Genomic DNA, 16400 nt, shown 5'->3' with positions numbered 1-16400 from the left:
CCCAAATTTGGCATGTGTCAGGCAGCCTGCCTCGCGTGTTTTTAAATGTCCCACATTTGACGTCACAACCATCAGTCACACTCACGTCACCACACCGCCACATCACTCACTTACAGACGTCAGTCAGAGGCCGGGAGTGACACGTCTCACGTCATCGACAGCACCCGGCAGGTATGACGGCACCCTGAGGGGGCTCTCTCGCCAACTTACATGCGGTGTCGAAGCGCGTCCAGTTTGCTGTGCACCCGTGTCCACATATCCAGCTTCTCGTCACCGTTCACCACAGCCTCTCTCGGCTCGCTGCCGGAGCTGTCCACGGTCCGTCCCCGCCGCGTGCGCGTCCACCACTGATTGCATTCCGTCCGGCCGGCTTCTCCGGCTCACACCTGAGGCGGCGCGCGGCGCTGCGTCGGCGGCGGCGCGGCGCCGAGCGGTCCGACCGGCCGGCCAACACCCCTCCCCTCCGCGGGTCCACGGCGCATCGACGGCGCTAATGGGACGGCACCCCATGCAGCTCCTGGCCGGCCGAAAATAGACACAGCGCCGGACACACGTGTCGACCGAGAGAGGCTCTTTGACCGTCAGCGTCACACACCAGGAACTGCGTGGGAACGTTAATGGAAACCTACCGAAAGGGCTCACTCTGCGCTATACGGGATCCCGACGGGAGCCGACACGGAGCACGATGAAAGGGAAGTGAATTGGGAACGGTGGCACCACTCTGCCGGACGACAGGGCGTTTCCGCCTGCAAGGTCGGCTTGGAATACAGCCCGGATCGCGGCGGGGTGCTGCCCATTGGGTTTATCACCGATTCAGATTTATTTATGTAGATTGTGCCATTTGAAATGGCAGGTGAGCACGAGCCGGCTGATGTAAATCCGGCTGGACTAGTGGCGGCCGATATGAGAACGCCATTTAGCGATAAATAGGCATAATGACGCTATACGAGTATGAACGCCTATAAAGAAAAAACTGAGCATTTACAAATATCGTGATTTTGTTGTAGAGGTCAGCTAACACATAGAGGCTAAATATAACATGTATTAGGTATCACTTAAGATGTCGAAAACTTTGCGTAATCAATGTCAGCCGTGCTTATATGCATTGTTGGTAAAATAACTTCCATTGCACGTCGTCCGAGAAAAAAGAGATCATAAGGATAGGTATTTTGTATTATCGCATTATCATAGATAATGCAAGAGAGCAAATTTAAAAGCAAAGACACGCAATGATCGTACCTTTTAGATATCGTCAAATAAGTAATTACCTATACATTCGGGTGTCCGGTGGGAAATTGACTTGAAACATCCTTTCAAAGGTTTGGGAGCGCAAAGTAAATTAGGAATATTATGATAATGTGAAAGCAATGAAACCGGAAAATTCAGACAGCAATAACAATAAACCTTATAGAAAGAGCTCATCAGTACGCCACGTGTCAGTCAGCTATTTAAATGGTGTTCAGCGAGCGCGTCGCTCCAAGTGACATTCAGCGCCGCGGGCGCTGCACTGTGGGCGCTCAGAGAAGGTCAGGCAGTGTCGCCGCGGGCGGTTATTGCCCTGACCCGGAGCCGGGCGTGACGGCCGGCAGCCCAACGTCAGAATTCCTGACCAGCTGCAGACGTGCGCTTTGTGGTGCAGAAACTAATGTTCGTTGGCAATAGAACATTCATCAAAACGCCATCAGTATTTGAAACGGAACTCTCTTTCAAAGTCAGTGGTTGATGTTTCGACAGTGGCGATGCGGATTTTATTAGACCGGTGGATACCAGAAGCGATAAACTTTTCGCACGGCAGTCGTTCACTGCTGCCGTCTGTGAGGTCTGTCCCATCGTAAAAGAGCCAGCGCGGTGTAGCCAGGAAGTTCAGTGAACCACAGGCACCAGTTCATCTGAATGAACGTCAGTGGGAAGGCCACCGCGGGGATATGATGTGCCGATAGCACCGGCACAACATGGGGGCACCGGCATGGTCCGATCGCCAGTCGGGGGAGTTTACCACGACTCAGAAACGTGGGCCTTCCTATGCTAACATATCAACTTATATTAAGCACTCCCGAATCGGGCGTTAGTATGTAATTTGTACATGTACAGCTGCTGAATATGCAATGGCCATGGCGCAGATGCATGGCTATGACCAAGAATAGCATTCAGACCGTGTACTTTTGTGGCTGGTAGGCTGTGTGTGACCGATGTGGCTGGCCACAGCTGGCCGGCCTACCAGACCAGAAGTAGAACCGATGCCCACAATGGTCCGTCATGGCTGCGGATCGTGGCTGTGGAGCCTTTCCACCAGGGGCGCGGGAACTACTTTCCGACTGGGGGGGCACACCATAATAGAGATCAACCTAGGGTACCCCCAAATCTAGTTTGCTCACCGGTTTTAGGCCACTTGTTTTTCATCCCTCGGTTTTTTCAACAAAAAAGAAAACATTTGCAAAAAAGTGTGATTTTCCGTCTCAAAGCTGTGGGGGCACCGCCCCCACGGCCCCAGAGTTGGGGGGGGGGGCAAGCTGCCCCCACTGCCCCCCCGGCTCCCGCGCCTTATATGCTTTCCACAGCCTAACCCAACCATCCCTCGAGTGGCCCCTCGGAAACAGGCTAAGGAGGACACCCTGAAGGACGGCTACGATCGCAGACTGATGCACTGGGACTTGTGTCGTGCTTGTACCGTGTTGACATGTTGTAGTGACGCGAACTGATAAGTGCAGCGGCATCAGTGGCATTGCCTGCCGCCTGACGATAGCGGTCATTTGCACACTGCAGCAACTACCAGTAAACTTGGACAGCATGTCGAATTCCCGCACGGTATGACGCGTCACAGTACGAGACGGTGGCCGTTGGCGGTGCGGTATACGATACAGCACGGCACGACACCAATAGTGGCGCACAAATGAGCCACATGCGTTCATCGTCAGTTATTAAGCCATTTCACCTTTCTGGATGCATCTCGTCTGATAAAGGTAGGCATGTTTCAGCGACGCATTAGTGAAAATTGCATCATGGTGTGAAGGTAAATATGCGTGCAAAATCACTTTTCCTCATGATGGGTTTAACCAATCTGTGGTTCCCTTAACCATGCTGCCTTGAACGTTGCATGAGCTTGGCCCTGCCAACTACCTATAGCGTCATTTTGATGGTATCTTAGTAGGTGTAATTTTGACGTCACCTAGGATCCAAAAAGCTAAAAATGTGTGGTGGGTAGATTGTAGAGTATTTTAGGCTAGTTACTGTGCTTTGGGATATACCAACCCTCCTGGCTGCAAATGCCACATAATTGTTGACTTTTAAGTGTCAACAATTATGCCACATTAATACCTTTGGGCTCAAGTAGTGATAGGTAGGTAAAGCAGTAAGTTTGGCAAAATTGCCTATCGTAAGCGTGCAGCCATGAGGCATGATTACAAACAAGGCAAGGCATGGGATAGCGTTAGCGGCGCTTTTGAAAACCTGCTGTTCAGCTTTTGACGTATGCATCAGTCCCCTAAATCCTCTGTGAACTGCTAATAATTGTCAACTTGAAGATGTTTATAGCAATAAACCAAAATTGAGCCCACTTACGATTGGTGAACTACAAAACTTTCGAATATTGTGAATCTCGATGCCTCGCATGATTCCTTTTAAATGCGCATTGCCATTTTCTATTATGTTTATTCCATAAAATTAAACACTTAAATTCATCTCAAATGTTGAGTTTTGACATTGGCGAATGTTTGAACAGAAATTAAACTTTGGCCAATAGCTGACGGTGAAATGTGTTTCCATTAATGATACCTACGATATTATGCCTATCGTAAAAAGTATCTTTAAAAATATCTTTAAAAAGTTAAAAATATCTTTAAAAAGTTTTAACAAAAAATGAGCTGCCTTCCAGACATAAGGTTATGTTTTGTTCAGAGACCCTGACCTTGTCCCCTGAGGACAAGGTCAGGGTCTCTCCTTGTCCCTCATTCGTCCTTTCAAACATCGCGGTTTCCCCGAACCTGTCAATTTGTATAAAACCGCAAGCGTAACAAACGGTGGTCCGATATCGGCGTTTTTATTGCCGACAGTCTATGTTGTGACCCGGTGCTCGCTCGTTTTTATTACCGACAGTCTATGTTGTGACCCGGTGCTCGCTCGCCGGGGACGTCCCGTGGCACGGTGTCTTCCCAAGCCAAGGGCCGCTCCCGGATGTAGCCATCTCCCAAACAGAGTTCGGCTCCGTTTACGTTACGGGCTACCTGACGATGGGCGCTTTTATTACCCTGGGTCGCTCCAGCCATGTGGCGCTCATAAACAGAGGACCTGTCGCCGGCGGCGGCGGCGGCGTGCCAGGCGCCGCGTACCTGCGCCGCTCGCTGCACCTCCAGCCGGACACTGCGGTTGGACTGTTCATCGCGGGACAGTACCGCCGTGTTCGGACAGCCCTGAACGGGAGCGCGGCCTGCCCCGCCCGCCGGGCGCGCGCTGCTCCCCGCCGCCGACGGCAGCCGGTCCCACTGGCTACCCCTGCGCTGCACATCCGCCGCAACCCGCGCCACGTCCGCCGCAACCCTGCCGCGGAATGGCGCCGGCGCCGAGGTCAGCTTGGTGCCGAGGTGTTCAGAAGAGCTGGTGTTCTCCGGGGATCCACAGGGAGAGCGCGAGGGTGGCCGTTCACTCGTAATACCGGTTAACAGTTGAGTAATGGTATTACGATGAATCGGGTAACTTCGGATGATGAGAGGTAAAACTATCGCAAGTCTTCAGGTGATTTGCTACAGGTGAAGCTCCTTCTGCGAATCTCGCGTCAGTAAAATTATTGTAAGTATAAAGCGACGCAACCTATCAGAAGCGATTGCTCATTGGCACGGCTTGGTTACATTTGCCACATGCGTACGAGCCATCGCCACGCTGACAACAGGACACGATCTGATGCAGCAGCTGTTTAACCATGTGCCGTGGACTGTCATCTCCATATGAATGAAACTATAGTGGTCTTTACGCAACAAAAAGGCTTTCCCATGGCCTCCGCCCTCGTAAACAATTGTGAAGACAGTATGATGATGCCAAAATGACGCCACAGAACTAAGGGGCTACCAAGCTACCACAAGCTCGGAATTTCTGAGCCCATTCATTGTGATTCCAGAAGTCACATTGCATGTGTGTGGCAGGTCGTGAGGCTGCCGTTCTGCTGTGGTAAATTCCATCTATGACGACATATTCCGGCATTTTCAGTCGTTTGGCAAGCCGTGCATGAATATTTGTATAAAAATATCTGTCATTGTGCGGAATACCCATGTTTATCTATTCGAATGCGTGACGTACCGCTGCATTTGACTCACTCACCTTGTCCTGATGGTGTCATGTTGCTCCTCATCGAGGTGTTCGGAGGCGTTGACGGGCGATTCTTCGCCCTCTTGGCTGATGGAGCCCACCGAGCGACTCTTGGAAATCGCCTGACCCTGCCGAGAAAAGACGAATGACAGAAGTTATTGCGGGCGACAGCAACCGTAGGCGAGTCGGTCACTGCAAGGGCTCCAACCGTTCTATCACATTGAAAACACTCATCCAAAACACATTGATGGGACGAAGAGCAGGGAAGCCCCACCACCAAATGTCCACCGCAGCAGAATTTAGCGAGCTCTCATCGATAAATGCTTATGAAAAGTAGGACTCTTAGGGCTCAAGTCAATGTCGCCAGATGAACTTCCACTTGAGTCAAGTGGATGTTCATCTGGCGACATTCCACAGAGAGAGAGAGAGAGAGAGAGAGAGAGAGAGAGAGAGAGAGAGAGAGAGAGAGAGAGAGAGAGAGAGACATGCAGACAGACAGACAGACAGACAGACAGACAGACAGACAGAGACAAAGGGACAGATACATAGACAGAGACAAAGATAGAGACAGAGACAGAGACAGAGACAGAGACAGAGACAGAGACAGAGACAGAGACAGAGACAGAGACAGAGACAGAGACAGAGACAGAGACAGAGACAGAGACAGAGACAGACAGACAGACAGACAGACAGACAGACAGACAGACAGACAGACAGACAGACAGACAGAGACAAGGACAAAGAAACAGACAAATCTGCTTGGTGTGAGGTAATCCATCGACGATTTCCGTCACTAGTCAGCAGAGCGTATCGAGGCCAAGCGGCGCAGTGGGGAATAGGGATGGAGCTGCCAACAGTGGCGTGTGAGTGGTGGTCAGTGGACAACCAAAAATGATCCTCGCCGCCTGACTCAGCAGTGCATTGACGTCACGGATGATGAAATGTGTGCACACCTTCCGTGTCATCCATTGTGCACATACCTGCTCGGCCGCGGTCGGCAGCCGAGCTGTCAGGCGATCTCGAGACTCGCTCGACACCCTGCCCCGTCACGCAAGGTAAGCGATCTGCAGCCACTGCGCAAATGGAGCTGAAACGCCTGGTGAAGTCGCGAGACTCGCGGGGGTCTTTAGCTTAACATTGCTCACGTCAGACAGCTTTCGCCGTAAGCCTCTGTAAGCCTGCCAACGTCAGAAACTTCTACAAACACCCATTACCTACACCTCCATCAATTCCGCGGCCACCACCAGTTCTGCGTGGTCTGACGGGTTTCGCCGATCACAGCCAGCCGCACCGGCTGCTCGGCGCTCTAGACATCTCCGTGTTGGTGGTGGGCAGATGGCACGTCAATAACCCGTGCCCGGTGCCTTTGGGCAGCGGCCGCCGACCCGCCGCGCCGGCCGAGCCGCCGCGGTCGGCGGCCGGTCGGCCCCCAGCCGACGCACGCGACGGTGTGACCTATGACGTCAGCGGCGGGGGGCGTGTCCTGAATCACACGGCCATCGCTCTCGACTCGGCGGCTATTTTGGGCGCCGGCTACCTGGCCGATCCGACGCCGTTTGACACGCAACCGCCGCTCGGCAGCTGGGGCCGCCTCCGCACTGAGCCCATCGAGCGTCGGTCGCATGTCGCACTGAGCCGAGCATGACGCAACGCCCGACTACGGGGCGGGGGCGGGGAACGGGGTGGGACACTGGGGACTCCGGAGCATTAGCATTTTCCCCAGATATACCTACCTTTTCAAGGTTCAAATGTATGCATAACCGAAGTATTGATATCGAGCCAGGCAGATTTATGTAGATACTAAATGTAGGCCGCATGAAAAAAGGCGCATGATAGCCTGCCCGTCTACGATCTACGATCGCTAATTCTTCGACTTCATCATTGTTGGTATCAATGTCAGCAATGCGACCAGCGACAAGTCGAAGGAAATGTCTGTTTGACGCTATGCAATTCTCAAAACCCTGTAGAACGCTACACTCAAGCATATTATATCAAAGTGAAACATTCTTCAAAAGAAGCTAGGAACTGCGCCATATCCGCCTTGCACCATTTAAACCCAGCCAAAAGTCGTCTGCGGGAATCATTCCTCAACTAAGCGCTAGTCATGTTCGCAGTATCTCTATTGAGTTTTACCCATCCCATTTTTACTGAAATTTTGCAATCCATTGCACCCTGAGATCCGTGATGACATGGTCCGTGTCATTTGCTCTGAAAGGAATCGTGATGAGGCATATTCTCCCGGATGCCCAAAGCCACACGACAAACACCTGCAGGCGAGCTCTCTCAGGTTTTTACATGTTTTGCATGTTTTGATGCATCTCTTCCGGGCCCATTGTAGACTTAAAATCGGGAAGAGCTTGTCCGGCTCGTGTGTATGTGTTAAACAATTTCTTGCATTTTTAGTGGTTTCATAATTATCTAGAGTCGTGATCGTGGGCAAAGTTTCAGCTCAGATATCTCCCAAGCTCACACAGCTGGCGGTGGTGGGAGGAGAAGATACGTCCCACATCGTCTCCCACGCTCCATCGCTAATGGTCAGGATATTCCCTCCCTTCTCACTTTTACGACCCTATCCCCAAAGAAGGAAGCTGCCACTCATTGGGTGACAGCGCCTGCTGCCGTCGAGGTCAAACATCGAGCAAGTCTTGTTTGTTCTTTCAGCACTTGACCTGCACCTACAAACTCGGCTTGTTTGCCACGCGCTGAACACAGAAGCTTCAGTCTTCACCGGACGATGCTTGAGATCTCGCACGGTATTTAGGACGCACCCTATCCACCTGAACCTTGACCTGCTGACACTATGGCCCACTGCAACACCAACTCTCCTTACATAATTCCTAAACTGCCTCCTATGTCTGTCTGCGAGCGGCTTCTTCTGACGGTTCACAGGTGTTCCGTCTCACCGGTCGACTGTAACGACCTGGCGTAGCGGACCCGAAGTGGCGCCGATCCAGACGGCAGGGCGCCGATCGCGGTCCGCGACCTCTCATCTCGCAGTGAGTAAACATTCAGATCGGCGTCCAAACAGCCTCTGACGGGCCGTGAAAACACCCGGCTGGCTGGCTCTCCCGAGTCGCTGCGCGGCGGTGTTGAGTGACGCCTCCTGAGGTCACCCAGCTCCACCCCTCCACCTCCGTCCCTACCACACGTCCCCACCACACGTCCGTGACGCACTCGGCCTCAGCATCCGCGTCCACTCCCACGTAAAGGTGAGCAATGCGTCTAACGCAGTGTGCCCCCTCCCTACACCATCCCACCCGGATAGGTTCAACGCAGTCCAGTGGGGCATTAAACGCTTCGCCGTACACAGCCGTAATAAGCGGCCGAAAATAAACTGGTCGGCGCGATACGTGCCGTCCGCTGTCGGTGAACGGCAGGTAGTTCGGTCAACTCAGCTCGGGGAGCGGGTTCTCCCCATAGACCGCCGCGTCCCAAGATAGCGCCAGCATGTGGTCCTCATTGGCAGCAGCTCGACAAGTCGGAGATACGCGTGACACGACCCGATATAGCCGGCACGACAATAACATCAGTCCATTGTGCCGCCCTCCTGACAGTACCGGACGCAAAACAATGCAGCTAACAAGTGTTTGGCGGATGTCGATGCCAGAAATATCACCGGCTGGATATATCGGTACGGCCGGAGGCATTCCGATGAGCTAAAAATGATCTGATGATAGATGCGTAAATGTCGTCCGGTACTCCGAATCATGTAAAACTATAGGTGAAACTACGCCACACTTTTCTCCCATTCTGGATATTGCCACAGCAGTTCAACTATTTTTGTTGTTGACCATCCACCCGCACTCTATAACTCTGAATGGCGTCATGGCGTTGTTTGGGTGATTCCAGGGGTGTCGTTTTCCGAAAATGATTGGTAGGGCCCAAAGGCGGCGGCCGGCCATATGTGACGGGGCTTGAAAGGTAGGGTACCCCCAAATCTGCCTTTCTCAACGGATTTCGGCCACTTATTTTTTCGCCCTGGTCATTGACAAGACAAACCAAAATCTAAAAAAAAAAAACATTTTGGAAGTCTAGGTCCTCACCGAGCTCCATGCACAAAACGTGCAGTTAAATAGGCAGTTATAATAGTGTCGGAGGAATGCACGCCATTCTGAAAGAGGCCCACGCCGACTTAAAAGCACGGCTGGAAGGGGCCAGAAACGGTTTTCATGGCCCAAGCCGAATGAAAAAGACGGCTGCGGGGCCAGGATCGGCTTTGAAGGCCCACGCCCCACGCCAATTGCAGGGTTCGACAACTAACGAGGTTTCGAAACACCACGATAGTTAGAAAGACCTGCTTGCCAAAATAAAAGGATGACAGTACGAGCCGGCATTCAGAAAGTTACATGCCCGACCATGAATAAGCAGAGAGATACATCATCGACTTATTAGACCAAAAAGTTCATTTATTCAAATAACCACCGCTAAGACCAACACATTTCGCGCAGCGCTTCGGGAGAGCCCTCAAAGTCTCCATAATCAAGTGGGTTTTGGACCCATCCCACGTCCAAGACGGCTGCTTTAGTCTCCCTGCAGTCAGCGAAGTTGCCACTGCTAATTTCCTTATGTGGGGGAAGAGGTGGCAACCAGAGGGTGCAGGGTTCGAAATAAAGTGGATGCGACAACAACTCGAAGCCACATTTCATCGCTTCACTGATCGTCACCCCGCGCATGTACGCAGGTGCGTGGCCGTGGATCAGGTGCACACTTTGTCAGCTTCCCTATAGCCTCTCCTCGATGTCTATCGAATGGATGCACATCATCAATTGTGCGCCCCTGTTTTAGAAAGTTGACAAGCAGAGCCCCGTCGGCATTCCAAAATGCAACCACTATCACCTTGCCGACTAACTTCAACTCGTAACACTCATTTGGTGGCCGTTACTCGGTGTGCTTCCACTTGCGCAACTCGGCACGCTGTCCCTTGGTGTCAACGTGTGACACCCATAATTCCTTTACGGTGACAAGTCAATGACATCTTCTAGATATTCGATAAAGGGGTCAAAAACACCGCGCTAAGCCTCCTTTCGAGCTTGCCTTTTCTCTGCAGAGTCAGCAAACGGGGGATACATCTTGCAGAGATCTAAAACATAACATGATAGATTCCAGTGGCGTAGCCAAGTGGGGGGGGGGGGGCGGGCACAGGGGGCACGTGCCCCTCCCATCGGGTCCAGGGGGCCCTTCGGGTCCCTGCGGCGCCAATCGGCCGCTGAGGGTCCACGCTGGCCATATTTCGTCTCAAAGGGACCCTACAGGGCTCGTCAGAGCATCTCATGGGCCCCTAAGTGGCGTATTAAGATCTCCGTAAGTGCCCCACGCCGGCTTCTTAGAGCCCTTGTCACCAGTTAGGGCCCTAAGAGGCCGCCAAGGGCCCCTTACCAGCCTGCTCCTCACGGTCTCTGAGAATCTCTTGCTGGCCTCTGAGGGCCCATTGGTGGCCTCGGCTCTGAGGGCGCATTGGTGGCCTCGGCTCTGAGGGCCTATTGGTGGCCTCTGAGGGCCCTTACCGGCCTATTAGGAGCCGGCTCTACGAGCCGCATGCCGGCCTGTGATGGTCCAACACCAATTCTCTTCGGGCCCCAATAACTGTGAGGAGTGCCTCTGATAGCCCACACCGGCGTTTCTGAGAGCCCACGCCGGCGTTTCTGAGGCCCCTTCTCCCCCAGTTCTGAGGGTCTTCATCAGAGGCTCCTAAGGCCCACCAGCAACTCTGACGGCTCCACTGAGTCCACACTGGTGACTCCATGGGGGTCCCAGTAGCGTCTGAGAATACTATTCCGGTCTAAAGGGACCCCTCGGCGCTCCTGAAGGCACCACCGACATCTGAGGTCCCCTTGTCGGCCTATGAAGGGTCCGCACCAGCACTCAGCTCAGCAGCTTTAAGGGTCCCACGCATATCTGTGATGGCCATAAACCAGTGTATCTGAGGGCCCCGAAACGGCGCTTAAGAGGGCCCTCACCGGCGACTGTGCAGGTCCCACTCCGGCGCCTCTGAAAGCCTCACACATGTGCATCTGACGGACACCCACCGGTGACTTTTGCGTGGCCCACACCGGCAATTCTGAGGATCCCACCGGAGTCTGAGAGTACCGTGCCGTTCTCTAAGGACCCCACTGAACTTCTGAAGGTGCTGCCGGCCTCTGAAGACCCTTTGCCGGCCTGAGGAGTGAGGACCCCTTGCCGTTCCCTAAGAACCCCCTGCGAACCCTCGCGACAGCAGCTCCTACGGCCCACAGGCCACACACATCTGTGACGACTGTACATATATGCTTATTTGCTTATCTGTTTATTTTGATTTTTTTATCAAATGATAAGTGACAAAAGATTGGTAGGGCTCAGCGAACATTGGTAGGGCCCAAATAAACATTGGTAGGGCTCGGGCCCTACCCTAGGCCTATACAAAACGACGCCCCTGGGTGATTCCCGGCACCGCTGGTTGCCAATCGCTATCTATTTCAGTTGCCGTCAAACATACCTTTTGGTAGGACAGAATACTTTGAGAATAGTGTTTGGATCTTGTATTTAGATGAGTTATCTAAATAGCTTTTAGTTTTGAGCTCTTATTGAAGCTGAAGCCCTTCTCTCGCCCCTCTTTCTTTTCTTATCTTGCTCTCTCTCTCTCTCTCTCTCTCTCTCTCTTCTTTTCCTCTCCCCCTTTTCATTCCCTTCCCTGTCTCTCTCTCTCCTCTTCATCTCAACCTTTCCCTTCCCATCCCCCTCTCTTTCTCTCTCTGTCTCTAAGTTTGTCTCCCTTTCTCTCCTGATTTTCCCAAACGTTTGTGATCTTGGAGAAACAAAAAGGATCACGTAATAAACGATAAATAAACGTTCAACGGCAGTCACCTTTCCTAGGTGTAAGTCGCTACCGTTTCCCCATCTCACAACAACATACGAGAAACACGACACTATGGCCTCGTTTCCGGCTAATCCGCGTGATCACCTCGAACGGACGCAAACGGCGAGCGGTTGGAGTGTTTCTAGCGAACTCTGTCGTGTCCATTACTTCAGTTCTGCGGTTCTTGGCTCACGGCACGCTACATAGAAGCCGCACACTGGGCGCGCGCGGCGTGGCTACCTTCCCCAGTCCCCACCGGACGGCGTCGCGCGTCGCGTAACGCCTGTGACGCCGGACGTGTAACACTGGCTGCCCTGTGACGCTCGGCGGGCGACCGCAGTGACGCGCGTTCGACCGCGATCCTCCGGCCCGCGGTGTTTGCGACGTTAGCGTTACGCCATCGCAGCGCCGTCGCGCCACCATTGGGTTTCTGTCTGCCTGTCTGAGACGATAATGTTACGACAGCCCACCACGGCGAGGAACCCAATATGATAGCATTTTTCCAAACAGGTCTGATCCAAATGAGTTAGTCATACGTCATACGATGGTAGAATGTCATTGCTTCAAAAGAATGTCGTGCTCTGGCCGTGCAGCTTCCTACGACCGTCGCTTTTTTTAACCCTCGCCCGCACATGCCATTTTCCCATCCTAGAACGCACATGGGGGGGGGGGGGGGTGGTTGCCACCCCCCCCCGCGCCATTTCGTTCCTGTTGGAGATAGAGCTTAGCGGTAAGACCAAAAAGATTCTTTGGGAAGAGACGAATCCAATGATACCCAGTTTTACCTTCTCAGGTCAGTCATTGACCTTCCAGGTCAGGTCAAACTAAAAAATGTTGCTGTTTTAGGTCACCGTTGGATATCAAGCGCGCTGCTTGTCATATACCGATGACGATGCCGTTTTCTGGTGCCAAGCCAGCTAGAACCTCTTTGTCACACTACCCGACCAGGTTTTTGCTGCTGAGGTCATCTCAGGTCAAGTTAGGTCAAGGTCAATAATATGTGTTTGTATGTCTGTGTGTGTCTGTGTGTATACTGATGTGTGCACCGATTGTTTATGTGTCCATATTACATGAAATCATGATCTGAGAAGCTTTTACCAAAAATGTAGTCAAAAAATTTCAAAAAAGTAAATTCAGCTTGCCTAAAACGCAATTATCTTAGATGACCTAGGTTGACCTTGACCCTGACCTTGACCTCTGTACATCGTCGAACAACATGTTTCGTGATAGGTGGGAGGTAGGATTGGCATAAAAGCCGAAATCAAGGTGTTAAAAGCTCACAAGGCCCATAGCCAACGCAAGATGTTGAGAATTGGCCATTTGGGTCATGACATGACCTGAAAAACAAGGTCATATCTCCGAAACCAAAAACCACAGAAACTTGAAATTTTCAGTGGACATCAAAAAAGGATAGAGGAGCAGCTATACGAAAAATCAGCCTTCTAGCTCTAAAAATGTTGAGTGCAGAGCAGAAAGACTACCTGGGGGGGTGGCAACCACCCCCCCCCCCCATGTGCGGGCGAGGGTTAATAAGACGACAAATAGGTTGTTTTTCTAAAATAGAAAAACACCATTCTAACGGATAGTGTTTGCCTAGTGTCTTCTTCAAACAGCCTGCGGCTATAAGAATAAGAAGCAAGCTCGATTATGCGTGCGATTATGCACGTAACGCTTACGCTTGGATCCTAATCAATCAGATTTGGCTTATATCAAGTTCTTACCGCTTCAGAGGGTCCTCGGGGCGGGGGTATTCTAGTTTGTGGGCCTCGAAAGGCGGGATGCCAGAAAACAGAAAATGAGACGCCAAAAACGCCTGTATTCCCCCGTGTCTCTCGCACAAAGGCTTCGCTTTGAGCGACAGAGGCATAAAGTACCAACGGCATGATGCAACGATCGCTTGCCGCTGAGAAAACTACCAGGAAGCCATAGCTTCTTACAAAAGGCGTTGTAAGCGCTGTCCAACGCAAATACTGGCTGGAAATGGCAGCCAGCGTCCGACACTTAACGATGGAGGGACCAATAGCTCCTGAGAAAAGCTACAGCTTGATGTCGAGCTGAAAACAAGCAATACCAGAAAACCGGAATGTAAAGAAAATGCTCAGAACAAAGAAGTGTTTTCTGTTTTCTGATAGCTTGACCAATAACGTGATCAATCAGTTCTAAGAAACTCCCCGTTTCATTTATCGCGAATGCAAACACTGTCACTCGATGCAGCTGACTGCCCCTTTCCTGAAGTGAAGTTTTCTTCATGGGAGGTAAACACTAAACAGTAAACACCGTATTCTGGAGATCGCTATAGTTCTCTCGTTTTCCTTTTTATAGTTAACAGTAGTATTGTGTTTACCGACTAGTCCTGAATGTTGAGTATTTCATGGCTAATGAAATCAGAGCGATTTCCTCGTTCGGAGTCAAGTATTTCTAACTGCACCGGTGCATGCAGCATGACCACAGCCCCGGACGATATATGCTGTAATACAGGGCTTCCAATAGGTCATAAAGTTGGCCAAGCACCAAACATATCATATAATGCTAGAGTCTTGAGAGAGTGTTTCGATGGTCAACTGTGAATCAACCATTTAGGTATTTTGTTGCGTATAATTGGATGCCGATGCGCGAAATGTTTTAGGGTACAAAATGGAGGCAATACTATTTACAAAAACATATTGTTGTATTCTCTGTGGATTATAAATCGATACGGTTGTGCTGCTTCATTGGGTACATCATGCATTCTAGCATTTTAACTTACAGCAGAGAATTATCAGTCAAGTCAGCCATTTCACAACTTGTAAAGAAATTATAGTATATCAGTTTATTATAGCTTTTTACTTTGCTATTTCTTATAGTTTTAAAACTGCTGTCTAAATGATTCATCAGAAAGCGCTTGCCACTGATATGGTTAATGATCGAGACGTCGATAAAAGGAAAGTCACAGATGTTTGCTTATGAGAAAGTTTCTGCAATAACCCCGTCAGGTTCAGGGTATTGGCTGGAGGCAGTCTGGCGTGAAAACATATGACGTCATCGTTTACAGCCTATGGCGGATCTGGGGTCGACACGGCATGTCGGCACTCCAGGATGTTTAACGACTCAGATGAGATGACGTAAGTCGGGCAGCTCCCGAGGGAGACTGTTCACCAGGTGGCACACTCCTCTGATGCCCGTCGTTATGCATTCAATGGGTGAAGCGGACCACCACTCGAGAACTGTTCGTGCTATCACTTACCAATCAATATTCGCATCACTCGAAGACGGTGTCAGTTGCTAGTGCTTGAGCAGCCTAATGCGTAATCCGCCCCCGTTCGCCTTGAAGCATTTAGTCGTCACGGATACCGAGCTATTAGCGTTAACCTTGTAGAGTTGGAATTATTTTTGGATTTTGAAGAGCTCCGTTAGCAACAGAAATCAATGAAGAGCAAGTTTAACCCGCGCCCCAATGGGGGGGGGGTCTATTTATAGCCCCCCTCCCGTTTTTCTGCAATAACTTCCAAACCACATGATGTATCGACGCCAAACTTTCAGTACCTTCGGCTGCATCAATTTAACACCTTGTGTCAAAATCTGAATTTCGTAGCTACCATAGGTCGGCCGGAAATGACGTCAGAGTGACGTCATGTTCGGCCGATTTCGACGCAAAACATTGAACCACGGCAATCGCTCCCAAGAGCTGAGTTTTTAAGCTAGATCCAATTTCTTTGCATGAAAGGACTAAGAATTGACTGCGCTATCAAACTGCGATCTCGGATTTTCAAAATTTTGAAAATATTGAAAAATTTTATGTAATAATATTCAAAATTTATATTTTTATATTTTTTTCAAAAAGTTTTTGACTTTTCGAAAAAACCGGAATATATGTGACAGAACGCATACTTATGACTAACTCTAGCAAGTTTTAGCTGAATATCTTCAAAAATGGCCAAGTTATACGCATCATTGCTAAAAATTCACAATTATAATTTTTCAAATCAATTTTTCAGTACGTATTTGACATCGTACCCCAATATAAATAGCACCATCGTGTTCCTGAGCTCAAACTGCATCCATTAGACACCTTTTTTGTTGAAAATTTTTAACTTCAAAATTTGACCTTTTTTGACCTGAAAGTGACCTGACCTAAGCTAAATTCGACTCAAAATGACCTCGAATGACACAGACGACATCAGATTCGAAATCTATGGCCTAAATGGACCATAAAACATGTGTCACATGACCGACACATGATATAATATTTCCGTGACCTGTGATGACCTGACCCGGGCTCACCCTGACCTGAAAA

The 16400-nt window shown here is 50.6% G+C and overlaps 1 protein-coding gene across 2 annotated transcripts in view; it reads right to left on the bottom strand.

Annotated features, from left to right (window-relative positions):
• Positions 1-16400, bottom strand: part of LOC122377923 (regulator of G-protein signaling 8-like) — a 38737-nt gene that overhangs the window by 18633 nt on the left and 3704 nt on the right. Inside the window, exon 2 of one of the 2 annotated variants that reach the window (XM_043358531.1) lies at positions 5308-5423. In XM_043358531.1, coding sequence (XP_043214466.1) covers positions 5308-5423 — 116 coding nt within the window. Of the gene's footprint in view, positions 1-210; positions 345-5307; positions 5424-16400 lie in introns of those variants that run through there. The other variant, XM_043358533.1, reaches the window with a different exon arrangement.

This window comes from Amphibalanus amphitrite, unplaced genomic scaffold (assembly GCF_019059575.1).
Source record: "Amphibalanus amphitrite isolate SeventyFive unplaced genomic scaffold, NRLGWU_Aamphi_draft 000052F_arrow, whole genome shotgun sequence".
Classification (NCBI taxonomy): Eukaryota; Metazoa; Arthropoda; class Thecostraca; order Balanomorpha; family Balanidae; genus Amphibalanus; species Amphibalanus amphitrite.
Note: the sequence above shows the minus strand (reverse complement) of the source record. Positions and strands in the feature narration are given on the sequence as shown.